The sequence below is a fragment of the Bactrocera oleae genome, chromosome 2 (assembly GCF_042242935.1).
Source record: "Bactrocera oleae isolate idBacOlea1 chromosome 2, idBacOlea1, whole genome shotgun sequence".
In the NCBI taxonomy this organism is placed as follows: domain Eukaryota; kingdom Metazoa; phylum Arthropoda; class Insecta; order Diptera; family Tephritidae; genus Bactrocera; species Bactrocera oleae.
In genome coordinates this window covers 24,626,526-24,653,117 of record NC_091536.1, presented here as the reverse complement: position 1 = coordinate 24,653,117, position 26,592 = coordinate 24,626,526, and the positions used below count along the sequence as shown (strand labels likewise).

At 34.2% G+C, this 26,592-nt stretch overlaps 6 protein-coding genes across 12 annotated transcripts; 4 read left to right on the top strand and 2 right to left on the bottom strand.

Moving 5' to 3' along the window:
- Nucleotides 1-118: 118 nt before the first annotated feature.
- Nucleotides 119-4,158, top strand: LOC106618085 (uncharacterized). The gene is made up of 7 exons (XM_014235648.3): nt 119-335; nt 999-1,143; nt 1,200-1,353; nt 1,474-2,268; nt 2,350-2,531; nt 2,743-2,921; nt 3,018-4,158. Exons 2-7 carry the CDS (start codon nt 1,028-1,030, stop codon nt 3,662-3,664), a joined length of 2,073 nt encoding a protein of 690 aa, XP_014091123.2. The 5' UTR covers nt 119-335; nt 999-1,027; the 3' UTR covers nt 3,665-4,158.
- On the bottom strand, nt 4,142-10,263 carry LOC106618087 (eukaryotic translation initiation factor 2 subunit 3). 4 transcript variants are annotated; one of them, XM_014235650.3, is made up of 6 exons: nt 10,048-10,263; nt 9,268-9,442; nt 5,605-5,841; nt 5,300-5,517; nt 4,579-5,234; nt 4,142-4,506 (listed from the first exon to the last, which is right to left on the bottom strand). In XM_014235650.3, exons 1-6 carry the CDS (start codon nt 10,111-10,113, stop codon nt 4,431-4,433), a joined length of 1,428 nt encoding a protein of 475 aa, XP_014091125.1. In that variant the 5' UTR covers nt 10,114-10,263; the 3' UTR covers nt 4,142-4,430. The 4 variants fall into 4 exon arrangements, with proteins under 4 accessions (XP_014091125.1, XP_014091124.2, XP_036233123.2 ...); XM_014235649.3 differs by lacking the exons at nt 4,142-4,506; nt 4,579-5,234; nt 5,300-5,517; nt 5,605-5,841 and adding an exon at nt 5,989-8,077; XM_036377230.2 differs by lacking the exons at nt 4,142-4,506; nt 4,579-5,234; nt 5,300-5,517; nt 5,605-5,841; nt 10,048-10,263 and adding exons at nt 5,989-8,077; nt 9,533-10,041 and having other exon boundaries at nt 9,268-9,464.
- A 1,520-nt stretch (nt 10,264-11,783) lies between these two features.
- On the top strand, nt 11,784-14,004 carry Set (NAP domain-containing protein SET). The gene is made up of 5 exons (XM_014235615.3): nt 11,784-12,271; nt 12,864-13,053; nt 13,116-13,406; nt 13,478-13,528; nt 13,595-14,004. Exons 1-5 carry the CDS (start codon nt 12,014-12,016, stop codon nt 13,603-13,605), a joined length of 801 nt encoding a protein of 266 aa, XP_014091090.1. The 5' UTR covers nt 11,784-12,013; the 3' UTR covers nt 13,606-14,004.
- A 393-nt stretch (nt 14,005-14,397) lies between these two features.
- Nucleotides 14,398-15,475, top strand: ATPsynO (ATP synthase subunit O, mitochondrial). Its single transcript, XM_014235617.3, has 3 exons — nt 14,398-14,556; nt 14,731-15,168; nt 15,231-15,475. The coding sequence occupies exons 1-3, from the start codon at nt 14,527-14,529 to the stop codon at nt 15,384-15,386; spliced, it is 624 nt and encodes a 207-aa protein (XP_014091092.1). The 5' UTR covers nt 14,398-14,526; the 3' UTR covers nt 15,387-15,475.
- A 290-nt stretch (nt 15,476-15,765) lies between these two features.
- Cp190 (centrosome-associated zinc finger protein CP190) lies at nt 15,766-26,418 on the bottom strand. Of its 4 annotated transcripts, none has more exons than XM_036377236.2 (4): nt 26,135-26,418; nt 25,322-25,766; nt 22,914-25,259; nt 15,766-22,745 (listed from the first exon to the last, which is right to left on the bottom strand). In XM_036377236.2, exons 2-4 carry the CDS (start codon nt 25,721-25,723, stop codon nt 21,696-21,698), a joined length of 3,798 nt encoding a protein of 1,265 aa, XP_036233129.2. In that variant the 5' UTR covers nt 25,724-25,766; nt 26,135-26,418; the 3' UTR covers nt 15,766-21,695. The 4 variants fall into 4 exon arrangements, with proteins under 4 accessions (XP_036233129.2, XP_036233131.2, XP_014091084.3 ...); XM_036377238.2 differs by having other exon boundaries at nt 26,202-26,418; XM_014235609.3 differs by having other exon boundaries at nt 26,193-26,417.
- Zip88E (Zinc/iron regulated transporter-related protein 88E) lies at nt 17,565-20,706 on the top strand. The gene is made up of 4 exons (XM_014235613.3): nt 17,565-18,263; nt 18,317-18,563; nt 20,055-20,433; nt 20,499-20,706. Exons 1-4 carry the CDS (start codon nt 17,827-17,829, stop codon nt 20,510-20,512), a joined length of 1,077 nt encoding a protein of 358 aa, XP_014091088.3. The 5' UTR covers nt 17,565-17,826; the 3' UTR covers nt 20,513-20,706.
- Nucleotides 26,419-26,592: the final 174 nt, after the last annotated feature.

Genomic DNA, 26,592 nt, shown 5'->3' with positions numbered 1-26,592 from the left:
ATGCAAAAATTAAAAAATAAGTGAATACGTGAAATCATCTTAGGAAAACTAACAGCGCATATGGCAACATCGTGCATATTTGCGAACGCCGGTTTCGAAAATACTAATCAGAAAGAAAAACATTTTTATCAGTTGAACTTAGTGAATTGTATGTTATTATTGTTACAGTTTGCAACTTTATGTTATATATAAAAAGTAAAGATTGTAAATATATATAACACAAAAATTTGACAAAGTTATTGAAGAAGACATACATATACATATGTGTATGTGCAAACTCACTATTGAGTTTTTCTTAAAAGATTAGTGAAGGGAAGGGTCGTTTGTTTACAAAGGTAATATTGCTTAAACAGTTAAAATCGAAGTAAGATTTTTAAAACTGCTTTAAATAATTTTAAATTATAGAATAATATCTACCTATATGAATAAATATATGTCAAGATCATGTGTTCAATGTATAGTTTAGCTCCCCCACATAAGGAGGCCTCAAAAATGAATTTTTTTTTTTAAATAGTCTTATTTTTACGCGTAAATTACAAATCCGTGAGCGGAAAGTGAACTTTTATAATAATTTATGTATATTTTTCATTATTTGTTTACACACTTTGCACATATCACATATTAGTCACTTAGTTGTTGTTGTAGCGGCAAAATTTCAGAGCACTTAGCTGTAATTACCAGTTCAGTGGGTTAAACATTTTCTTATGAAAAAAATATACTGAAGAAATGTAACAGTCAAAATTTCTTTTGTGCCGCGATTTGATGGTATGAACGAATATCGGAGATCGTTGAACTTCTTTAAGCACTGGCGGCCTTCGGCCGCGCTTCAAAAAAAATAACCCTAGTCAGTCAAAAACCGGGGTGTTCATAATTCAATCGCGTCAAACTCCTTTCTGCACTGGCGGTTCTGACATTTGATTAGAAATATGAATTGAATTATAAATTAAATTATCTCTGAAAATAAATCACAATAAAACAATCTATATATTCTTTTTAAGCTAAAATATATAATAGAACCATTTCTAACATGCGAAAAATACGTCGACGTTTCACCTATAAGATTGCTGCTCTGTTAGTTGTTCTTACAGTGGTTTTATTTTTGCTGTTTATTGGGCCTCAGGAAATGGATCGTAATGAGAAGATGTAAGGAAAGATCCATTACTAAATAATAAATATTAACATATTTTCTTATTTTTCAGTTTAATAATGGAACGTGCAATACGATCGCCTATGAATCGTGGTGAATGCCGCCTACCACCGCTGCCTTTAGACGATCCAGAAGTAATGAAATATTATCATCCAACTGATAAAATTCAATGTGGAAATGTTCAAGACGACTGGGTAACGTGTGAGGTAAACGCAAGATATTTTCAATAATTTGAGTATTATTTTGTGATAGCAGAATAAAACCAGACTTTGAACATTTAAAGTAAAAATTTAATAATTCACATGAATTTATCGACTTATTTATAGAAATCTATATGTTTTGTCAAGCCGGAAATAAGTGCCACTCAAGGTGAAGTCATTTGCACTTATACGGATGTAATGCGCAGCACAGATTATAATAGCAAATATGGTAAATCGACAAAAACCAAGGAACCGTACATATTGCGGGCTAGTGATTTCGTAAAGGTCGTGTGTCACAGTTTTACATCTGGTAATAGTTGGTATGGCATTGCCTTTGGCATAAGAGATGGTGTTGCTGTAAAACCGAAAACACCACCACAAGTTCCAATTTATGCTGGGCTCGCTGGTGGTGTTGCCGATATAGTTGCTGAAGATAATAATCCTTTCGTGCCAAAACATTTCAACGTACTTATGTTTGGCTTTGATTCACTCAGTCGTAATGCGTTTCAACGCAAGTTACCTAAATCGTACTCATATTTAGTGCATGATTTAAATGCCTTGGTATTGCAAGGCTATAATATTGTGGGCGATGGTACTCCCCAAGCACTGGTACCATTACTTACAGGCTATACTGAACTGGAATTACCAGAGACTCGAACGCGAATGCCGAATGCAAAGAATGTTGATGTTTATCCAATGATATGGAAAGAGTATGCACGTCACGGTTATTATACCTCTTTTAACGAAGACGTACCAAATATTGGTACATTCACATATCGTATGAAAGGTTTCGCCGAGCAACCAGTCGATCACTATTTGCGCACACTATATTTAGAAGCACCGAATATGTGGAATTGCTGCGTACAACACTGTATAGGTCATCAACCGGATCATGTTGTAATGTTAGAATACACCAAGAATGTAAATATATTTATTACAAATATTAGTAGACAAATTATATAATATTTGTGATTAAATTACAAATTCATATTTATCTTTAAGTTCATGCTTACATACAATGATTCACCACGCTTTGTGTTCAGTTTTCATGGAGGATTATCACACGACTCTATCAACTTAGTAGGTGCTGCTGACGATGAGTTAAATACATGGCTGCGCCTTTTAAAAGATACGCATCTGCTAGATAACACCATACTTATTATGATGTCAGATCATGGCAATAGGTTAGTACTTGAACCTTGGTAAAACTGGCTGTGATGCGAATACGTTAAGATTTCGTACAAAGCAGCAATCAATAGCCTGTTGTTCCATTTTTATTGTATGTCTTAAACACATTTTGTATAAATTAATATATGAAGGTATTTAAATATTTTTTTTATTAAATTGCGCAAACTAAGGTTTTTTTAATTTTATATTATTATATCTTGTATTTAGATTTGCTGAAGTTCGCACCACTCTGCAGGGCAAACAGGAGGAACGACTTCCTTTCTTCAGCTTCACATTTCCAAAATCTTTTCAGAAAAGATTTCCCCAACAGTATGCAAATTTCAAAGCGAACCTTAATCATTTGACTACTCCATTTGACGTGCATGCTACACTTCAGCATCTCCTTTGTAAGCCGGCGACATTATGCAAATATATTGATAGCTACATACATATATTAAATTTTATTGCGGCTAATAATCATTAACTCATAATTAATATTTCAGCGCTGCAAAGCGATTCCGATGACACGCTGACAGATAATTTAAATTCAGATTACGATATGCAATCGGAGGATGTAACTGAAAATTTGGTATCCCCACGTTACAAAAAGCTTGCACAAAAACGCGCTATTTCATTATTCGACTCAATACCAAAAAACCGATCATGCAGCGATGCCTACATCGAACCACATTGGTGTGCCTGTCTCAACTGGCAGCGTCTCTCCCTTAATGAAAGCGAACCGCACATACCCGTATTACTTAAAGCAGCCGATAGCATTGTGACAACGATTAATGATTTAACCAAATCGTACCGCAATCTTTGCGCCCCTCTTGAACTAGAACATATCAATTGGGCATTACGACTTCATCCGCATAAAGAGCTTCTTAACTATAAGCAAAACAGTGACAAGGACGGCTATGTGGCAGACTTAAGTGACAAAATGCGAATACACGAGGAATTATATCAGCTGCAGGTTGTTGTTGCGCCAGGTCAATCGCTTTTTGAGGCTAGCGTCACATATAATTTGAAAACTTTCGATATGCAAACAAAGGTTACAGAAATATCGCGTGTAAACAAATATGGCGAACAAGCCAATTGCATATACGAACGTAATCCGGAATTACGAAAGTATTGCTACTGCCGTGTATAGAGAGCTCTTTGATACATATAGCATGTGTTTAATATTTAAACTTTATAAAATTTATCCATAATTTTTTTTTTACTAGCTTCTAGTTACTGTAGGTTTTTCTATAATATACCTGCGTTGCTCGAAAATATATAAAATACTGAGAGTATTTATATTTTATTATTGTTATATCACATATATGTAGTGAGTTACACATTAATTTACTTCTGAAGACTGTTGTAGAAACGTATGCAGAATGCTCGGTGTATAAAAAGTAGTTTTAAAAATACTTTATCATAAATATAATACCTTAAATAATTACTAGTCCAACACTGGCGTTTAGTCACTGTATTTTCTAACGTGATACACATTATATTATAAAAAAAAATATCAATAAATATTGAATCTACATATGTATAATATGAATTGTTTAAAAAAGTTAAACAGCAATAACGGACGAGTTGCTCCACATCAGATTACAAAAATTTAATAAATCAGAAATTTTGTGTAAAAATTTATTTCCTTTCATTATTTTTTAATAACAAATTATAATTCCTTTAATTATAGTGGTAATTAAATATTTTATAGTTTGTTGCTTTGTTTCCTTTTCAAAGCAAATTCTATTGGTAATGTTAGTTTTTTCGTTTTTAATGTTTGAAAATCAAAGAACGAAACAAAATCTGATGATAATTTATATATATATAAATTGAAAACTTGCGAATACGCTTTGTTCGCTTATAACAAATACGTTTCAATGTGCTGCTACTGATCGTGACTTTAACTATCGTTATTATTTCTTGACGGGTTTGCTGTCGAGTACAGGTTGAATAGTCTTGCCACCAAAGATTTGACCCCAGCCAATTAAACTGTTACAAATTTTAAAAGTTATTTTCAAATATATCGTACATTTCATATTTTATGATTTCAATGGTACTTACCGCCAATGTTTTTCCACACGACGGCTTAGAGCGATTTTTTCTCCTTTCTCAGTGCAAACAGGTGTGGTGAGCACAATTTTAGCTAAATCCCCTTTTGTAGCCGAGATTCGTCCACCTGTACTCAAGGAACCAATATTCACCAATAAAATCTCGTTTCTTAGTAATTTTTCCACACGCGCTCCTTTCTTGTCACCATCCGTGCGTACACCCAATAATCGCCGCAATAGATAATACGAAATTTCCAACTCAATGTAAATGTCAGGTAGGTGGCCAACAGCACCCAGCACCTGGCCAACAAGACGATCTGCGCGACATAGGGTTGGATCGATTTTGGTACCAACGCCAATTAGGCCGCCGGGCACGGCATACTGCAGTTCATTTTGTTCAGCATATAGTGAGACGATACGGGAGAAAATTGGTCGGCAGGTGATATTACCCTCACTGTCTTTTGTAACTACACCAGGACGAACTTCAATTTCCTGGCCAACCTTGAGCACGCCGCATAGAATAGAGCCGCCAGCGACACCACCCTTTAAATCGTTCACCTCACAGCCCGGCTTATTCACATCAAACGAACGTATAACTATTAGCCGAGGTGGCGCTTTAAAGTCTCTCTGTGGCACCGGGATCTTTTTAGTAATATACTCACACAATACCTATAATAAACGAAACAAAATTTCATATTACATATATACGATTTAAAAAATATTGAATAACTCACATCAATATTATACTTCAGCTGGGCTGAAATAGGTATAATTGGCGCTCCTTCAGCAACTGTTCCCTGGACAAACTTAGTTATCTCTTCATATTGTTCTTTAGCTTGACTCTCCTTCACCAAATCTATCTTATTTTGTAAGATAAGTATTTGTTTTAACTTCATGATCTCAATGGCAGCCAAATGCTCAGATGTTTGCGGCTGAGGGCAGGATTCATTACCTGCAATGAAAAATGGCGAACATTTAGTTGAATTTGTTATATATATATAGGTATCGGCGTATATAGTGACCGGATTGTTTATTTTACCAGCAATTAACAGTAGAGCGGCATCCATCACAGCGGCACCGTTCAACATTGTAGCCATAAGAATGTCGTGACCAGGACAATCTACAAAACTCACATGGCGTACCAACTTGAAACGACCGGAACATGAAGGGCGTGCGCAGGGAAAACTATCATCCTTGCTTGAACCGTCGGAGATGAAGCAAGCCGGTCGAGGGCATTTTGGATTGTCACATTTATAAATTTTAGCGTTGGCGTAGCCTAGATAAAATCAAATAATTTATAGATTTTATATTTTTTATCTATGCAAACTAGTTTTCCTCCTTAATATAGTCATAAAACGAGACGATACGTATCACGTACTCGCAAATTCGCTTTAAGGAAGCAAATAAAAGTAATTTTATACTGTTTTATAGCAAATTTTATTAAAACGCTATTTAAAATCTCTTAATAATTTTAGTGATATACTACTTAAAATAGATAATCATTAAAAATAGGTAAATGGAAAAATAACCGCACCTTTAAGTCAGTGAGAATTAAATTTTATGATATAATACTTATATATAGAACATTATGAAATCTATTCGAAATATCCTCAATGTATGATTTTTCCTCAAATTAATTTTTATAAGAATTAGACTGAATATAATATAAAATAACTCCGTTAGAAATTAAGATCATAAGCCGAATTTCAGCTTTTTCTGTTATATGCAAGATTTATTCTTGCTTCTACTTTTTTATAGAAATATACTTTAGTTTTTGTCATTTTGTTAAATATATAATTAAAACAATACTTTGCGGCAGTTTTCTGCACCACAACGGCAAGACACCTTCTCTGCTGCTGACAAATTTTCATAGTCTGTGCGCACATAATCGAAAGTCAATTCCTCTCCAGCTTTTATTGGACGAAGAGAGAAAAACGCTAAACGTGGCATGTTGATATCCAGATTATTAATCCAGAAAGGAAATACCGCTAAATTTGGATTACATGAGTGGTTTATAAAATGCGATATATTGCCATAGAGCGCCGCATCAATTGTATACACACTCTCTCCTGAGGTATTGTAATCTAAATCGAAGAGGTAAGTGCGTCCAATGGCGTCGTATGTTAGACCACGATCATTTGCCTCTTCGCTGGTAATTATCTCACCCACATATTCGCAAACGTATTCTCCCTTACGCAAAGGTTTCTCGGTTCGTACACCCCAACCACAACCATTGGATGTGCGAAATATGCAAAGGTTGTTATTGCGTCCACGCTGTATAACGCGATTCACACATTTCTCGTCGCACATGCACTTATTATTACATTCATAAATGGCTTCTCCAGGTCTGATACGTAAACGGCCGCTCTTATCATAAGCAAAATAACTATCCGCCATGCGCGCACAGCACGATGACAATGGTGCGCAATCGTTTTCGCATTTACAACCTATGGGTGGATCTTCTTGGATTTTCACATTTACCCCAGCAAAACTATTTTTAATGTAGTTAAAAGCTGAATCAATGACTTCCAAATCGACGTGATTCTCTACCGTTATCGGTGCCACCTTTTCTATTAGATTCATGCGCTCTTGAAATGATTGCAGCTCATTTTGTTGCTGTTTCCGGCGGTAATACACAGGCTTCAAAAGCATCATATCAATAACTCGTTTACGAATCTTTTCCGGTTCGCGTAGACTACGAGATCGGCATGCACGGAATTGCGCCAATAATATTAAGTCGGCCTTCAATGCCAGAGGATCATACTTATCCAATTCTTCTATTTGTAAGTTGCTCATATCAAAAACTAGGCCGTTATCACCAATTTCCAATTCAATTTCAGTTATTATTTTTGAAATAATGAATTCATGTAGTGTATAACGTGATTCAATGAATGGCTCAAACAGTGTACATTCACAAATGTTGTTGAGGGACTCCCACGTATTCGTTTCAGGAGGATAGCCAAACCACTTGACGAAAAATATTGGGTTTCCATTGATCGACTCAATTGATTCTATGCGTTCTACAATATATTCTTCATTCACTTTGAATTGTTTTAGCTTTTTTCGCTTGTTAATAGATATCTGTTCACTCTCAGACTCCACTAAATTGTTGTTCGACTCGGGTTTATTTCGTTTTTTAGCCACTGTTGGTGAATACGTTATTCCGTTGATTGCACTGGTGAAGACACGTGAACGCGGCGTACTAGACCTGCGCTTTTGATCACCATGAATAGATGTACCACATTCAGAATGACTATCATAACCGCTGCTAGGGCTTGTCGAGCTGCCACGAGTTGGTTGAATTTCGCCAAGACTGCTGCTGCGTGCTGATGTACTAGTTAGCTGAGTATCTACGCTGACACTGCGTTGTTTATGATTGCGGAATCGGAGTGTCGGCTGTTCATGACCAACCACCAAAGTATTACGTCGTTTTTCTTCTAATTTCGCTTCAAAATCGCACAGCAATTTTGGCGAACTCATTAAAGCGCGAAGTTTTTCTTCACTCAGGCGTTCTGAAGAATGCAAATATCCAGCAACGAGTATCGATTGTGAAGTTATAAATTCGAGTTCAGATGCACGCATGGAATTCCATTTAAAGTGAAAATAAAAGTCAAAGAAAAACAGAAGAAAACAGAAATTAAATGAATGTGCCTGACTCTGCTATTCAGCATATTGAATTTTAATATATAGAATTTACGTGCTCAAAACAAGACAAAACTTCAATACTGCTATTTAATAGAGCACTTTTTGTACATTATAAAAAAAATATTAATTGTAATGTCCATCAACAAATGCCGATCTACCAAAAAATCCTACAAGTATTATTATCTCCTTAAGAAATACTATGCACATATTTCTTTTCATTGCTAAATACTCAATTTTTATTTGAAGAGCTGAAAATTTTCCAGCAACTAATTCAATTAATTTAAAACTTTAAATGGAATTCCTTTGGCACTTTTTGTATTTTTAACCTTTATTTATTAGCTTACTGCATACACAAAAATAAAGAAGAACTGTATGAATCCACTTACGGCGACCAATCTAATAAATAGACTTATTTACTAAACGAAATAAATGAGTTTTATTTGCTTTGAATTTTTGGATACAATAGATATTTAAGAATATAGTGTCAAGTTTGTTCGAAAGATCAAATAAATAAAATCACAAAATTCAAACAAATCTCTATTTCTAAACAGATTTAGAATATATTTTAATATTTATATTGCATCAATGTTATACTTGATCAAAGGATTGTGGCAGAGTTCCAAAAGGCATTATTTTAAGGAACAGCTTCATTCGATTACTTCTCTTTATATTTTACAAATTTCCTAGGACAATTTTTTTTTCAATTATATGTGGGTATATACATACATACATAAGTTACGCGGCACATATATATGTATGTATATACAATTGAAAATGTTAATGCTAAATACACAGTATTTTATTCCAATAACACATTTAAAAGTACTCGTGATTACTAAAAGCACTTTCTTACTTGTTTGCGATATTTCTGGATTGCCATTAATGATAAATATAACTAACTCACTATGCGGTTTTAAATAAAAAAAAGAATACTCAGTACTTTTTTACTGTTGCTTCATTATTAATATACATATCTAAACAAATTTTGAAAACTTCCTAATATACTATATGAGCTAAAAAAAATTATTTCTCGAACTGATAAACTGATAATACATACCGAGCTTAATAGTAATGTTTCTCTCCAGCTCATTTTTAAAGCGAACAGTTTGTACTCCGGAAATAGCTTTAACTACGGTTGATTTTCCGTGGGCTACATGTCCAATTGTACCGATATTAATTGTAGCCTGACGTGAAATCACTTCTGGAGATAGTGGAGTTAAATTTCCTAAATCCTGTAAATACATAATGTGTAAGCTATACATTTAAAAACAAAAATAATTGAATATTCTCCAACATATCATTCAGAAAATTCATTTATGTACCTTTTGCAAGAAATGAACTGCTATGCTGAAATGAGGTTAGAATCCTCATATTGCATCAGAAATATATGATTTATTGACCTATCAACAACTGTCGGCGAATGCATGTTTACTCAAATTATTCTTAATTACGCTATATACATTTTAATAAATATTTTGTGTATATTCACAAAAATTCTATTCGGTTTCATACGCCACGTGCAGTGATTCTCTTAATTTTATCGACAGGCTTTCATATGCAGGGAATAGTTTTCTGCATCAAGCAAAGTCGTGAATATGAGCAAAACGAAGTGACCTTTTTGTTTCAACCGCACTAATTTATGATAATCGGGACTTCGGAAAATAATTCCGATATAGCTCATACAGAGGTATATTTTCATGAACGAAATTATAAAACCAGTATTCGTTTGATATAATTGACATATGCCGCGTTGTCCTCTGTCAAATCTTAAAATGGGTTTTTTCTTTTACTCATTCTATGAAACAGTCCAGCTTTCTCAAATAATTTGGGCACTTACCAAGTTACCAAGATCCTGTTTTTGTAAGTTTGTATTCACACCTATTTGTGCTTCTGTCGTAGACATTTTTATATTTTTATATTAATAATTCACTCGGTCAAGAAGTAATTCAAATCACACTCGCTTACGTCTAAACATCAAAATTTATCGGTCACTTGTAAAGAAATATGCCAACTTCACGCGGCGCCTTTCTACGAAAGATACGAAAGAGATATTTAGTGGATTTATATGAGAGAGATAAATATAGCATATATAGCGTAGGGATGTATTTTGAAACATAATTTGTCAAAATTTGTAATTATTTTAGGCGAATGCTACTCATTACATTTATAAACTACGATCCAGGATCGCAATATTCATTAATCACGATCCATATCACAAAATATATAAATAATTTAAAATCCGAGGCGAGCGATAAATTTTGAACGTTTAAAAGATTGTGTGATATATATTTGTCATACAAGGGAATGAAATATTGAAAAAACCACGCGTTTTTAACTTCCCGCTAAGAAAATGGAAAATTTTCTAAAAATCGGGAAGATATTGGTTTCACCCCATTTTGCAAAAATCGAGTTCTCAACAGATCTCGACGTTTTGAGGGTCGAGGAAGCTTCCCCGAACATTTCTACGATGATGTCCGTATGTCTGTATGTATGTGTGGATGTATGTGTGTGTGTGTGGATGTATGTGACCCTCTTATAACTTTTAAACGGCTCAACCGATTTGAATAAACTAAACGGCATTCCAAAGGGTTTCATTGCACTTGAATTTCGTGTGATTTTGGACCCAATCGGACCAGTAGATTTTGAGAAATCTCAAAAATAAATATAAATAATTTCTTCCAAACGACTTGACCGATCTACACCAAAAACTAATCAGTTCTAAACCTTGAAAAAACACATCGTTTGCCGCAAACCGGGTCAAAATCGGTTGATTTACTTGCGAGATATTGAAAACGAAAAATTTCGAAGAGCTCAAAAGCAGTGAAAAAAGCGAAATTTGAACGTTAGCGTATGAAATTAGCGGGAAGTTGCAGGGATGGCCCTTGAGGCCAACCGTTTTCCACATTTTTTTTTAATGTATTACTTATTTATATTTATATAAAAGATTCTCATTTTCAAAGCTCTGGTAAGTTCTCCAGAATCTAAAAACATCTATTTTTCCGGTTTCTTACGACATTTTGTAGAAAAATTCAACAAATATGGTAATAAAACTTTTTAAAATATTTTTTTCAGAAACACAAAAAATTCTAGCTTGATAAATAATGAATATATAGTACTATCAATCTATAGTATCGCGATCCAAATACAATATATATTGAACGTTTAGCAGGCGCCTAAGAAGTGTTATTAAAAGTCAACCATACCTTCATTGGACATTATAATAAAAACTGGGATTTGATCCCTTCGCTCACTGTTTTAGTAATAGCTATTATGTAGGAAAGTTGTGAAAGAAAATAATTCAGAATTACAGCAGTAGCTTCGTCACAAATAAAATATATAATTCACATGCGGGTATTGTATTTCATATTGAATCCGCGATTTATTAAAGGGTATAAAAAATGTGTTTAATTGTTTTGAAAATTGGGTTTCATATTCTTTTGAATATTTATTGTGTATGAACTTAATGAGAAAACTATAAATAATTATGAAATTAGCGACAGTTGGTATCTCATGTTCCAATCTCATGTATACAGTGCTACCAACATCTGCATGCGAATTGCCGGCTTTCATGGCATTCGCCATTTATTTCTCATCATCACTTTGCAACAGTTTTGTGCGGCATTTTTGCATTTTCTGAATAGGTGTTCTAGAAGAGAGGTGGAAAGGGAAGAAAGAAGAATTACAAATTGCGCTTCTTCGTGAATAAAAAGGTTGCGGCGTAACGACTGTACCCATTGTATGTGCAGTGAAATTTCATAAAAAGCGGAAAAGTCTTAAATTAATTAAACCAACTAATTGTCGATATGTCCAGTCTGCCGAGCAAAAAAGCTAAATTGTCTAATGATGGTGATGGCAACGCGACGACTGCAAACGCACCTAATGAGGAAGAGTCTGAGGCTTTGGAATTAATTGATGCATGTCAAAATGAGATTGACGCACTTAATGAAAAGGCTAGCGAGGAAATACTCAAAGTGGAGCAGAAATACAATAAGTTAAGGAAGCCATGCTACGAGAAACGTAGCGAGTTAGTGAAACGAATTCCGAACTTCTGGGTGACAGCGGTAAGAATCTATAATTTTGTATTAGTAACCAAAAAGTCAAAGTGATCCGAAAGAGCAATAATTATTAACATTTGTAAGAAAAAGTTGTTTCTTAGTATGTAAAATTATTTTTTTGTATGTGTGCTGTAAACGTAAAAATTGTGTATTCTAAATCGGTCCTTTTGCACGTTTTTTCCTTACCCTTTTTATTGGCATCTACAAAAGTATTCATACTAATATGGTACGGCAACGATATATCGACCTGTATGTGCGACTGCTGGTAGTAATAAAACGGCGTGGCGCTTTGTGTACACATTTTCGCTCTTGCGAATTTTATTTGACGCTTTTGCTTATTTTCTGAGATTAATGCACGATCTACTTTGATGAAAAATTGTGTCAAAGGTTGTATTTTACTAAGTTAGTGTCATTCTCTATTCAATTAAAATAAAAAATTAGTTTTATATGATTAAACAATTTTATAATCATTTCAAATATTTCACCACATATTACGTTTGCATGTACAGCGACTTCCAAGTATCCATTTTATATTATTTCATTGTAGTTAGATTGTAATTGGTAAATTTTGATAATGTTTGTACTTTTATTTCTCAAGTTTATTAACCATCCACAAGTGTCTGCCATTTTGGATGAAGAAGAGGAGGAATGTCTACACGCTCTTACCAAGTTAGAAGTAGAAGAATTCGAAGACATAAAATCGGGGTACCGTATCCATTTTTATTTCGACGAAAATCCTTATTTTGAAAATAAGGTGCTTACTAAAGAGTTCCACTTAGGATCGGGAAGTACGTGTTATATTAAAGTTCACTCGTCACATTTCAAAAATTTGCTATTATCTTTCTGTTAGACGCGGAAAACAGTGATTGTCCATCGTCGACAAGCACTCCCATTCAATGGAAGGATGGTAAAGATCTTATAAGATCATGTATGACAAAGCCGTATCAACAAAATAAGCGGAAACGACCTGCGGACTACAAGACATTTTTCGATTGGTTCTCAGACAACACTGATCCTGTTAATGACGAGATAGCTGAATTAATCAAAGATGATCTCTGGCCGAATCCTCTTCAGTATTATTTAGTACCTGATATTGAGGTTGAACCAGAAGATGATGAAGATGATAATGAGGATAATGAAGGTACATTTTTGTGTTGTAGCTGAGGGTTTCCATGGTGTTCTTATTTTTATTTCTTTATTTCCCTTTTGTAGAGGAATTATTTGATGATGAAGATGCAGAAGGCGAGGAAGATGATGAAGAAGGTATTCTTCAATTGAAGTAGTTTGTTTGTATACGATTAATAAATGTTTATCTTTTTTAATTTCCAGATGAAAAGTAAATACAGTGTTCTTTCTAAATTGGTTTTCTATAAAATACCGCAAAGATAGATTTCTTTAATATTAAGAAGTGTAATTGAAAGTGTCCATCAGCAGAATATTAATATATATCCAAGTTTTTTCTCAATTTGACTTCAACGAATATAACTTTTTGACATTTCCTAAATTAATAAATTAATTAAGGGAAATGTGAAGAATTTGTTGTAACATTTCCCCTTCTGTTGGAGTATAAAAGTTTGTCACATTATGCAGCTTTTCACAAGACGATAACTTCATAAATGAAGTTTTATTATCGACATGTTAATTTCTATGCATAAACACAAGGAATTTGAATCCATACAATATTGACTGTATGTATTTCCCGGAGAAGAATTAAAAATAAATAGTACGAAAAAATAAAATAGTTTTAATAAAATATTTAGGTAAAGGGGCTAATTTTAATGTGAACTGTGCATTAAAATGTTTCTTTTTGTTGCCCTCTTATTGAATCGCACATTAAAGGATTATGTAATTTATTAGGCACAGAGTATAAAAACCAATTTCAAGTACATAAAATGTTTATTTTCAAGAGCCATTTGTTTTCGGAATGTTTTTGACACTTGTTTTAATGTTAAATTAGATTTTTGTATAATATTAATTTCTTTGATGCTGGAAACCTGCCTTCCAACGGCTTATTTATTTTCTACGAAGCATTTTATGTTAATGGAGCTTTAAATTGTTTTGTATACTATACGAAATATTAACTGTTGCCGGTATACGTATATGGTTAATATCTTTTAGTGTAGCCATCTCTTAAACTCGTCATGCTGTCATTGTAGAGTTACCATAATTTTGCTAAGAGTAGCAAATTAAGTTGGTGACACTGGTTGTCATTGTTAATAATTTTATTCAGCGACGTTTGTGAAAAGTTCAGATTTTCCGGAATGGCGGCTGCTAATAAACTTGCTCTTTTGGTATGTTGAATAATAGAATGATTTTAATAATTGAAATAGGCATTAAAATATATATGTATATTTAATAGTATTGTAAAATTTTATTCCAAGATGCGATACAAAATTTTATCTGAGAATCTGCATGTACTTTTGGTTATGTAAGTTTTGTCTTCTTTTTCACTTGACATCATTTAGAGCCGATCCCTCAGTTCTACAACTCAATTTGTAAAGCCTCCGGTTCAAGTTTTTGGTCTTGAAGGTCGCTATGCTACATCTCTTTATTCAGCAGCCTCCAAATTGAAACAGTTGGATCAGGTGGAAAAGGATTTGAATGCATTGCAAGTAGCTTTAAAGAGCAACGCTTCACTGCGTATGGCTGTTACCAATCCAATTATCAACAAAAAGCTTATGTCAAACACACTTAAGGAGACTGCAGATAAGCTGAAGATGGCCCCAGCGACTGCCAACCTTTTGGGTCTTTTAGCTGATAATGGACGGTTGAAAAATATAGACACGGTTATAAATGCATATAAAACTATTATGGCTGCTCACCGAGGTGAAGTTGTTTGCGAAGTTATAACTGCAAAGCCCTTGGATTCATCCCAGAATAAACAGTTGGAATCTGCTCTTAGAGTAATTAAAATATTAAGATATGTGTTTATTATTGTATATTATACGATATATTTTTCTTTCAGTCATTCTTAAAGGGAAATCAACAATTGAAAATCACGTCACGTGTGGATCCTAGCATTATTGGTGGTTTAATCGTGTCTATTGGCGACAAATATGTTGATATGAGCATTGCAAGCAAGGTCAAATTATATACCGATGTTATTACTTCATCGGCTTAAGATAAAAGTCAAATAGTAGCAAATATATGCAAAAAATATGTAGGAGACATGTTATATCAATCGAGAATAAAAGTTTAAAACCAGAAAAATGAATTTTAAACTCTAAAATATTAATCTAAAGTAAATAATGATGCTCACTAAGTATAACAGCTAATTGTGTTATCTTGTGATGTCTCAATGTAATAAATAGACAAGTGTAACGGATATTAACTAGGATCCTTAATTGTATTAAGTATCCTTTTGATACCATGGGACCATTTATTAGACTTTGAAGAGTTGAAACATTTTTACTTAATAAAATTTCTTTATGTTAGGTATTAAGGCACTACATTCAATGCGGTGAGCTATTTTGGTCCTTGTACTTTGGGAGTTAAAACAATTTCATTTTTCGGGCAAACGCCTTGTATATATTTTCTTTGATTAAAAGTTTTCACAAAATAATTATCACGTAATATTTGCATTAAGGGCAATATTTGAATGTGTACATGTAAAACAAAGTAATATTTCTTGAGAATGTGAAGTCTAAATAATAAAACGTTTGTAAATTTAATTATGCTTAATAATATTGTGAGATCCAAGTTTATCTACGCCATTAACATCCATTTTTACATTCGCATCTTCGATATTTTTCACATCTAATGCGAGTCGTAGTGCATCCACATGCTCTAGTAGAGTTTTATATGTGTCGCGGTAACGGGCAATCGTACTTTTCAAGCTTTGTATATAAGTAGCTTGTTCGCCTATTACTTTAAGTAATTGATCTTTGCCCTCCTGTTCACTATTACTTAGTGAACTGCAACTGCTATTTCCTACTGAAATTTCCTGATCGTTTAATTCTTTAACCGCCACTGATTTGCCATTTTTAGGGGTATTTACTTGCTTTCTAGCACACCTCTGGGGGGCATTTATTGCTTTTACAACACCGCTGTTTTCATCAGGCGTTTGCCCCAAATCTTCAGTGGCCGTGTTACCGGCTGACCAATCGGAATCAACTATCTCTTCCGAAATTAAAACTTCAATATCAGAATCCGTGCCTGAATAGGTGCGACCACTTCCAAAATATTTTTCATCACATTCTGAAGAGTTAACTAATAGCACCTCAGTAGACTCTTCAATTCCACACGAAATGGACTCTCGATGTTGTAAATTTGTTGGTGATTGTTGCCTTTTAAGGTCATTTGCAATATCAGGTTCACATTTCGATTCAATAGCGGATTTCAACATTGGACCCATAAGTTCAGTTGATGGTGTACTTAATACTGCAATATCAGTGGTTTTTTTTAATGAAACAATATCTGGGATATTTTCTTTATTCTCAAATGAGGATTGGTCATTGCACTCTTTAGTGTCCAACATGACATTACTATTATTGCTTTCTCCTCCACTTTGAATACTATTTTGCATTTCTGCCAGCATCTCGCGGCTTTGAGGATGCAATAACGTTACCTGTACATTACTAGTAGAATTCACATCACCATCGGATTGGGAATGTACTTTTAGTTGTAACCCAGGTGCTATAGTCAATTTTGGACCGTTATCACCGTTTCTGCAATCAACGGACGTACAAAGATTTACAGTTACACCGTCCCCGAAATCCATACCATTTGCCGATAATTCGATTTTTGTTGATTAAAGGAAAGTGTTTATGTTTATCAAATCAAAACATATTTACTCGAAAAACAATTTTTATGAATAGATATACATATAGTTTGCAAACTCAATCACCTTATACCCTATAGTATCGGATTATTCCATCTTTCAAAATAAGAAAGCAGCAATGCAGCGAAATGCAATATTATAAACTATATATTATATATAATATATGTATATATATATATGTATGTACATTAATCCACACATGAATTTAGTATTAATTCATTTTTGACGTCATTGATTAGGGTTGCTGCGGAGAAGTCAAGAATGAAAATTACATTAATTCATACTTAACTAATTATGTGTTCTTTTATTTTTTAAATATAAAACTTTATATTTCATATATAATGACTTTAAGTAAATAATATAAAGGAAATTCAGTCAAACATATAGTAACGGATTTCTCGATAAATCGTCTACCTTGTAACACTCTAGAGTTCCATGATTGTCACAATATTTACTACCTATAAATACATATAGTAGCTCTCGCCAAAGCAACTCTGCAATAGACAATGTTATGTTTACCTTTTGATAATTTTCGCATATTATTTACATGTTCATTATTTAAGTTATTTATGTTTATAAGCAAAACATCAAAAGACGAGGTAGTGATAAGATTAGAGCGATTAATGTTTATTCTGTTCTCGTTTTCAACTAAACGGGAGTGATTAGGTCGCTCATTATTCCGCTGCAAATGAGCAGTAGTAGCTGAACGTTGCTGCATCTAGTATAATATCTCACAAAATTTCGTTGTTAAAAGGATTTTAGCAATACGCGTATTTAAGCAATGTCGAGTTCGAGTAATGATAACGTAGACCGTGGAGATGGTGAAAAGATATTGGCTATGTGTAGTTTAGGACTTGGCAGCTTATTGTTTGGAATGCTTCCTGCCGTTATTTCAGCGCAGAATCGAAGACGTTTTCCACTGACTATATCATTGTTGCTGTGCTTTGGAGCTGGTATACTATTGTCTACTGCCCTAGTACATATTTTGCCAGAAGTACGCAAACAGATGAATTCAAACTTTGCGGAAATAACTATTTGTGGAGGTTTTTTTTTAATATATTTTATTGATGAATTCATACATTACTTCTTTGGTGAAGCTATACAGCACACACATTCCTTTGCCACTGACTCCATTAGAACCAACAATCACAGTAATAGTAATTTGGATACGGACAGAACTCCGCTTTTGAGTGATAGACGTGATCATTATGATAACCAGTAAGTTTATACTAAAAGTTTAAAATTGTGTATACCTTTTTTTATAATTGTAGGTATGGAGAAGGTCAACATAATAATTCTGATGTGAATAATGTGTCAGCTCACCAACATTCCTATTATAACACATCACACTGTGCAGAAGAAGCAGTTATTGCGGAATCTAATGCGCGAATATGTCATACGAGTCATGAAGAGCCATGTGTTCAATCTCTGACTGGTACCTTAGGACTTTTTGCAGCATTATCTCTACATTCTGCTATCGAAGGTCTGGCGATTGGAGTTCAAAATTCTTCAAGAAAGGTACATTTCTTTAAAGTTTAGCGATATGTCTGTCAATATTTCTCTATTAACGTTTACTAATAGGAAATATAGAGCTGAATTAAATGCATGCTTCTTTGTGCATTTGCAGAGTTTGAGGCTTGCCATACAAAATTAATCTTGGCTAGTTCTAACTTTGATATGATTGATTAATGTTTAATTCTTTTGTATATTTCCACCAAACTTTTTCCTTCATAAATTTATTTCATTATATCCTGAACAGACGGGACGAGCAGAGTCGAATTAGTTATGGCCGTCTGTCTATAAAGACAAACAAGCAGCACGGCTGATTCTGACAAAGGCATGCCAGAAGCTAACGGGGTATTATAGGTTTTGTCCTACCGCTTCACTCTTATATCTAATACTTTAATTGTAAGTAATTTCCATAAGTACAGATGGCATGGTATGTAGTAAACATTTATCCATTAGATTTCGTGTTAAGATAAAACTATACGACATGCGTATTAGTCACTAACACATATCCAGTGTTATCACTTTGTTATAACAACAGATTTGGCCTAGATATTCCCTTCGCTTAAATTAACTGAATTCTATAGTTGTCGAACTAATATTTAATATGCAATGATAAGCCAAATATCTTTAGAATAAATTATTTATTAGTGCAAAATCTATTTAGAGAAATACAGACGAAACTAAATACACTCAAAACGCGTCTATATACATACAAAATTACATTTGCACACAAAATTAAAGCTTTCACCCTAAGCATTTTAAAAGCACATGAAGTGCTAACCTTTTAATCTAATGTTGCCGCACTTAAATAGAAATAAATTCGTCGCACTTATGCTTATACCTACGTATGTATCTATATAAACATGTGTGCCAGAAGCCTTTAAGAAGGGGTGTAGGGGTAATTCGTGTAAAACAAGACCCATTATTATTATTTTTTTATGAAACAGTTAAAATCCATTTTTCAAAACCAATAGCACATTATAGTATGACATTTGAAGAATATTCTGTTGAATTTGCATGAAGAAATATTAAAAAATACGGCAATGGCAGCAACTACTCCGGAGTGTCTCGGGGAAAAAAGTTGGATTCCAATGCCCCTCATAACTCGGTGCTGCATCATCTCAAATCAAAAAATCCAAGTAATATCGTTGAATAATCGCTTTGCGCAAGTAACGCTGGTTGTTTTTCCAAATTTAAAATTTTCACTTTTTGGGAACACTTTGAAGCAAAAACGCGATTTACTGCGAAACAATCGGTTAACTTGTTATTGTGAAATGATAAATATTAACGAATTCGAACAAAAAATCTTCAGTGTTAGCTTGTAAATTATATATAGAAATAGTGTTCAAAACTTTAAAACGATCGGTGCAGTAGTTTTGAATGTATGAGGGGACTGACTTTGATAACTTGACTTGTGGGAAAAACGCTTTAAAATTTTTGAATAAAATGCCATCAAAGCTTGGAAAAAAGTGGGTCAATAAATACTAAGTTTAATTTCAGGTACTTTTTCTGCTTGGCGCCGTCGCATGCCATAAGTTCGTCATGGGCTTCTGTTTAGGTTTGGAGTTTCGCTCAAATCCACAAACAACGCTTCGTCAACATTTTATCGGCATTGTGGTGTTTGCATTAGGTGCTGTTTGTGGCATCGGCATAGGTATGATTATAGCCGATATACCATCGAGTTGGTCGACTGCTGCACTGCCGATTGTGCAAGCGCTCGCTGGTGGCACGCTTTTTTATGTAACTGTCTGCGAAGTTATACCAAGAGAAAAGTCGCGTTGGCATCAAAACGCTGCACGAAGAATAGCCGGTTTTGGACAGTTTTTGGCGGTTATCAGTGGCTTCACGCTAATGTGTGTCATTAACTATTTCCTTGACGGTAAACACTAAAAAAATATGTTTTATGATACATGAGATAATATATTTTATTTTATTTTGATTAAGACGGCGATAGCTAGCGAGAATTTTCAACTATATGCAATCTCTGACGGTAATCTCCAATATTTATTTTTTGGCTATTAGGCAATAAAAAGTTTGTGATTTTATAAGTATGTGTTTATTATAGTAGCATAAATACATATTCATATATTTATTTTACACGCATTGTTTAACGAAATTAAATGAATATGAACAGTAGTCATAAACTTATAAACTGGTGTTTCACTCACTATTTATTTTTTAATTCTTGCAACAAATATTCTTTTAGAACTGACTTTTTAACAGCTATTTTCACGTTATATTGACAACTGATTCACCACACTTCGAGCTTTTAATAGAATTATGAAAATAAGTTAATACATCGTGCTACATTTAATCGTGTATACAATTTCCGTTTTGATTGTGGATATGTGGTTATTTTATTTATGTAAATGGAAATGAAAAGGAAATTCACTCTATTACCAAAACTATCTAAAACCGTCAATTAAATTAAAATATTCATAGACTATGTTAGTAAATAATTCTAAAAATTAATCTCGGGCAAACTGAGCTAAAATCCTTATTATTAATTTCTTGTGTATTTATACGCAAGGACGTGATGAATAAACAAAAATTACTTTTTGTTATTATTGTTTATATCATTTTTAAGAATGGCTAGGTATGTACTTATAATTAAATTTGTTAATTGCAATATATTATTGTGATTCATAAATTTATATACAATACTCTAAGTTACATGATTTTTATTTTTGATTTTTGATGAAAAAACAAGACATTAGAATAGATTAATCCATTTGCGGATTTTTTTTAAATTTCCATACATTTGATGCAAATTAAATATTTATAAAACAAACAATAGTTATAGAATATTTGTAATATTAATTATTGAAGATTGAATCTTCTTCATTCTGCTCTCAAATAAATCAATTAAACAAATTTAAACAAAAGAATGCATTTGCCAAACTCGAATTATGGCAGAAGTAAATCTTGGATAAAGTTATATTCAATTAATTTATAGAGCAACGTTAGCACGGATTTTATTTCATATTTAGTGGTTATAAAATAATGTAACAGCTTAATTATTATGTAAATATTTATATATGCGTATTGTATTGCGCCAACGCATGTTTATCTAAAAGTACATATGCATATTTCATCATTCTTATTCCGATTAAAAACTTACATTGCAATTAACTCTAGATCTCATAGTGTTCCCTCTTCCTCTGTTGTGATCGGAGCTGCGGGAGGAGCTGCTGTTTGCTCGTCTTCCTCCTCATCTTCACCCCATTCGCTAATAAGACTGCTTAGGCGTTCTGACGTTTTTATTGATTCAACATTATCTTTGTTAGCTTCACTGGTTTCTGGAAGAACATCTTTTATGGTTTCTTCTACAGTTTTACTATTATCTTTATCACGTTCAACTCTGTTATCAGGCATCTCCTCAGTAACTCCATCTGCATCAGTATCTTCGTTTACTTCAGTGGTTCCAATTGATTCAGTTGATTTTACCTCTGTTGTAGAAGGTTCTGAAGGGTCCACGCTCGATGCTTTTGCTACTTTAGCTTCTGCTGAAGAGCTTTCTGAAATGAATTCTTCTTTTATATTAAGTTCTTCCAGCATATCAAGCTGAAGAGAACCGTCACTGGCGACACCAGCAATAATAGTGTTATCTGTTTTACTTTCTTCTTGTGATATGTTGCCAGATTCGATCGCTGTCGCGTCTTTCGAAGAAGCCGCAATATCTTCATTTTGTGTTGCTACTTCAAGATCCTCAACAGGCCTTTCATCCATTTTTTGGTCTTCGTTCTCTTTTTCCTCGCCTTCTATTTCAGTTGCATCTGTGTCCTCCTTATGTAAATTTTTCATTAGCATATCTAAATCATCTTCATCTCCCTTGGCATCGTCTACGTTCACATTTGTGTATGTGGGATTATCATCTTGAATAATTGCATTGTCTTCACGTGTACCTGCGATATCACTTTCTGTGTCGGCTGTATCTTGTTCCATGGATTTATTGTCCACATTTGCAGCAACTTCAACATTTTCTTCCATAGTTTGCTTTTGCTTTGATTCAATGGGATTATTTTTTTCTTCCAATATATTTTCAACAACAGCTGAAGATTCTTCTGTTGCGTCTACTTCTGAGTTTGGAGTAGCTGCAGCAACTTCTTGCTCTTCATCGTTTTCGTCCTCTGACCAGTCGCCAGTCAATTCTTTTAGCTTTTGGTTTATTGCGTCAGCATCTTTATTTTCCTGAAATATTAGATTAGAAATCATAAAATGAAATTTATCCATTACTCACTAGTTTGATAGAGAACAAATATACATGTATATAAGAAAAGTTTTCAGCTACAAAAACTTCGAAATAAGTCAAATTTTATATTTGTAAATATAACTATACGTGTATGTACGAGTAAGTACCTTTACATGTTTCTTAGCTTCTATTTCTTGGTCAGCCATCTCGTGGGCACTGATCAAGTTTTCAGCCCATTCTAAGTTCTCTATTGATTCCTTGCTCTCGTCTAATGCACCCCCGCCGGAAGTGTTTCTTTTATCGTCATTACTTGCTGTGGCACTGATTACGTCTGAAGTTCCTTCTGCTTCCTCATCATGCGTGTTCTGTGTATCAGTGAGTTCTCTATAAATTAGACTGTCGTCGAATTCTTCAACTGCAGTTGAATTTTCAGCTGCTGCATTTACAATTCCTTCATCGATTGCTTCATCTTCATGCTCTGGTTCAACTTCGAGGTTCGGTTCCTGTGTTACCTGTTCCTTTTCACCACTGCCGCTTTCCAAATTGGGGAGATGATCACTTATGGCGGTTGTTTCCGCAGCATACTCAGTTGGTTCATTCAATACCATAACGACCCCACCAGTACCATGATCTTGGTTCAATTGAGCCATTATCTCCTGACGTTGTTCATCTGTCAAGACCATTTCGTTGCCATCAACAGTAACGAATTTCGGTTCGGAAGCTATAACTGAGCTTTCATTTGTTTCCATAAATTCTTGCTGCTCACCTATAATTCCAACTTGTGCATTTATGCCAGAAGACATGTTACTGCTCTCCATATTGATAATTGTTCCGGCGCTGGGTAAACTAATATCGGAGATTATTTTAATCTTTGACTCCTTCTTTTCTTTTGATGTAATGTCTGGTGCTCTTATAACTTCACCGGCGTCTTGTGATTCCGAAAATTCTTCATCTGAATAATCTATAATGCCGTCTTCTAAAGCCTGCTTTTTGTGGTAGGTTTTCATGTGGTTATATAATTGTAGCTCACGTGCAAATATTTTATTACAATAAATGCATTGCTGTTTATTTTCATCTGGATGTGCTTCAACCATATGTTTATTTAGTGCGTTTGTGTCTAAAAATGCGTTAGAACACAACAAGCATTGCGGGAAAGTGTACGAAGTAGTCTTTACCTTATGCTCAACTTCCATGTGAAAATGTAGTTCACGTTTAGTGCTTGAACGACAGCCACAATGCTCACATAGAGCTGGATCGATTTGTTCTTTGTGTGTGTTGATCAAATGGCGACGAAAACCGCGATATGATGGAATACTTATTGGACGACCATTAACTCCACAACGTAGACACAACCAAGGACCAGTGGTGTTTTCTGCGCCTAATGCAATTAATGCATGCATCGTTTTACTATCTATCCGGCGTTTTTGTGCGGGAGCTGCGGATGACATTGCGACGTTGCCAACACTCACATTGATAGGTTTTGCTGATGTGGTTGGTGGTGATACTTTCGGTAGTGCTGGCTGCTGCGAGACTGTTTGATTCACATTATTTTGAGACTTCTCCATTGGTTTCAATAAAGTTTGTGATGAAGCTTGTCCTCGCAGCACTGATTGCGATGGTGACGAAGACTGACTTTGTGCATTACTAGTAATGCTTTCCAATTGCTCTTTCTTTACAATAATCTTTTGTGGTTGGTCACCAGAGCTAGGCATTATCTTCAACTTTATATTTTTATTACTCTTTACTAAATGCGGATACTGACGCAGTACTTCTTTGATTATTTTAGCATGATTCATTTTGGAATTGGAGCTATCCTTGACCACAATAGTAGGCGGCTTTTCATTTTGGTTAATGGTGATGGTGGTGGCACCATGTTTCAATTGCGTTTGACGCGATGTGGATGGTTGCATGGCAGCTGATGTAGCTGTGGCAGATGAAGTCGCTAAATCGTCGTCATCGTCATCATTATGTATGTCATCTTCCATCATACTGTTTTCATACTCTCCTTGATCATCACCGTATTCCGCAGCAATCTGTTTTCTCATTCGCTGTTGTTCGGCAAATTCTTTTACATCTTCAATATTTAATTTTTTTGTTGGCGGTGATATCAGAGTATTGCTGGCAGGTCGTTTATTATTGTTATAACCTTTACGTAGCTGTTCAAATGGAGACGTCACTGATGGCTCTTCTGGCTCTTGTTTAATAGTAGTTTGATGTGATTCTTGCATGGATTGATTGGCAAATTGTGTTCGACTCTGACTTGTATTAGAGTTATTTCCATTATTTGTTTTTATTAGAGAAGTTGACCCTATCTGTTGGCGGTATTGACTTTGTGCAGTTGCAGGAGTTGATGACGAAGCATTTGTACTAACCGATTTTGTCGCAATGCGGCGCTGAACACCAGAAACACTATTTGGCGATGTTAATATACGACGTTGTTGAACGCCGGGTTGCTGTGAAGGCAAAATTCCAGCCACAGGCACACGACGACGTAATGGTTTTGGGCTAGGCGGCTGTAAATATTTATTTTACATTGGTTTGTTTTGGTAAAAATAGTACGAATGTCGAAACATACCCGTTGCATGCGGTTTACACCCTCCATTGTACGACGATGTGCTTCTAGCAACTTAAGTAAAACTGTCATATTCATATCCTTGGCTGTTCGTAACAGCTTACCGTACATCTTTAGTTCAAATTCTAATGTCCCCGTGTACATGAAGTTGACAATGGGTACAACAACATCGGCTTGTAATTCATTAGGCATGATGAGCGCATCGTCTACCATTTCGCATGTTTGCTCCAGTACATTAAAATAATCTGTGCAAGCACTAAGAACTAAGCGGTGAACCTTCAATTGGGAATTGTCTCGAAACTGTAATGTAAGATCACAGTAGTCCGTCTTGTTGAAGAAATTTTGTAGTTTCTGAAGGAAAAAGACTCCCCAGTTGTCCACTTTTACCGACTTGATTTCACCCATAGCAATGGTGCAACTTTCGAGATTAGAACAGAAATTTCAACACCTATAAAATACACAGAAAAGTAAATACACCGACATTCCTTATAAAATCGAAGAGTTATTTACAAATTCATCACTTTGTATGCATGGACAAAAATTTTAGCGTAGTGTAGTGTTCAAAATAAAGCGAAAGTAAAGTTCTACCAAAAGCACATTAAAATCAGAAACGATCATACCCCACTGTGTGCCTATACATATATTCACTTTCTTTACAGAACTTAACTAAATCGGTGTACTCATACAAAGTACGAGAAACTGTACTGCAATAGCCATATAGATATATTGGAGGTAGCACTACCAAAAGTTCTTACAATAAAAACAACTACCACATTAATTAATTCCAATACAGTTTAAACTATAATAAATATCTACCATAGAGTATTGTTATAAATTTATCCAAATTTATATTTTAAAAATTTTATTGATTTACTTTTCTCACTTCCACTCTCGTTTCTTGTATGATTTATGATAGTTGTTGATAAATCTTAACGGCTTGGCGTTACAAAACGTCAAAATTCGAATGCAAAATGTTTACAACATTTATTATTGTGGCAAATTTATTTTAATCTGCTTTTGTCTTTTGCTATACCGCTGCTATGAAAATGAATCTTACGAAAATGCAGAGAAAACGAAAAAATTACTCGTCGTTTAACATTTTCCGAAAACAAGAACCAATATGGCGACTTAACGCTGAATGAACGAAACGCCATTATGCGCCATTTTAAGGTGTGTGTATTTGGAAAGTTAAGCATTCACATTTTCTAAAGACACGATAAACCTTACTAAGCACTAAAAAAACAAAACAAAGGTTTTCTTCAACCCACTTTTGC

What these genes read in the sequence shown, in the direction of transcription:
- LOC106618085 (XM_014235648.3), top strand. Translation starts at nt 1,028, where the DNA reads ATGCGAAAAATACGTCGACGTTTCACCTATAAGATTGCTGCTCTGTTA. An exon ending in ACGACTGGGTAACGTGTGAG is followed by an intron (nt 1,354 to 1,473) that starts GTAAACGCAAGA and finishes ACTTATTTATAG; the next exon opens with AAATCTATATGTTTTGTCAA. An exon ending in TACACTTCAGCATCTCCTTT is followed by an intron (nt 2,922 to 3,017) that starts GTAAGCCGGCGA and finishes TTAATATTTCAG; the next exon opens with CGCTGCAAAGCGATTCCGAT.
- LOC106618087 (XM_014235649.3), bottom strand. Translation starts at nt 10,113, where the DNA reads ATGTCTACGACAGAAGCACAAATAGGTGTGAATACAAACTTACAAAAA. An exon ending in AACAGGATCTTGGTAACTTG is followed by an intron (nt 9,443 to 10,047) that starts GTAAGTGCCCAA and finishes ATGTATTTACAG; the next exon opens with GATTTAGGAAATTTAACTCC. An exon ending in AAACATTACTATTAAGCTCG is followed by an intron (nt 8,078 to 9,267) that starts GTATGTATTATC and finishes TGCATTCTTCAG; the next exon opens with AACGCCTGAGTGAAGAAAAA.
- Zip88E (XM_014235613.3), top strand. Translation starts at nt 17,827, where the DNA reads ATGTCGAGTTCGAGTAATGATAACGTAGACCGTGGAGATGGTGAAAAG. An exon ending in CGTGATCATTATGATAACCA is followed by an intron (nt 18,264 to 18,316) that starts GTAAGTTTATAC and finishes TTATAATTGTAG; the next exon opens with GTATGGAGAAGGTCAACATA. An exon ending in TTCAAAATTCTTCAAGAAAG is followed by an intron (nt 18,564 to 20,054) that starts GTACATTTCTTT and finishes GTTTAATTTCAG; the next exon opens with GTACTTTTTCTGCTTGGCGC.
- Cp190 (XM_036377236.2), bottom strand. Translation starts at nt 25,723, where the DNA reads ATGGGTGAAATCAAGTCGGTAAAAGTGGACAACTGGGGAGTCTTTTTC. An exon ending in GTGTAAACCGCATGCAACGG is followed by an intron (nt 25,260 to 25,321) that starts GTATGTTTCGAC and finishes AAATATTTACAG; the next exon opens with CCGCCTAGCCCAAAACCATT. An exon ending in AAGCTAAGAAACATGTAAAG is followed by an intron (nt 22,746 to 22,913) that starts GTACTTACTCGT and finishes CTAATATTTCAG; the next exon opens with GAAAATAAAGATGCTGACGC.
- Set (XM_014235615.3), top strand. Translation starts at nt 12,014, where the DNA reads ATGTCCAGTCTGCCGAGCAAAAAAGCTAAATTGTCTAATGATGGTGAT. An exon ending in GTTCCACTTAGGATCGGGAA is followed by an intron (nt 13,054 to 13,115) that starts GTACGTGTTATA and finishes TCTTTCTGTTAG; the next exon opens with ACGCGGAAAACAGTGATTGT. An exon ending in TGATAATGAGGATAATGAAG is followed by an intron (nt 13,407 to 13,477) that starts GTACATTTTTGT and finishes TCCCTTTTGTAG; the next exon opens with AGGAATTATTTGATGATGAA.
- ATPsynO (XM_014235617.3), top strand. Translation starts at nt 14,527, where the DNA reads ATGGCGGCTGCTAATAAACTTGCTCTTTTG. An exon ending in CTAATAAACTTGCTCTTTTG is followed by an intron (nt 14,557 to 14,730) that starts GTATGTTGAATA and finishes GACATCATTTAG; the next exon opens with AGCCGATCCCTCAGTTCTAC. An exon ending in AGTTGGAATCTGCTCTTAGA is followed by an intron (nt 15,169 to 15,230) that starts GTAATTAAAATA and finishes TTTTTCTTTCAG; the next exon opens with TCATTCTTAAAGGGAAATCA.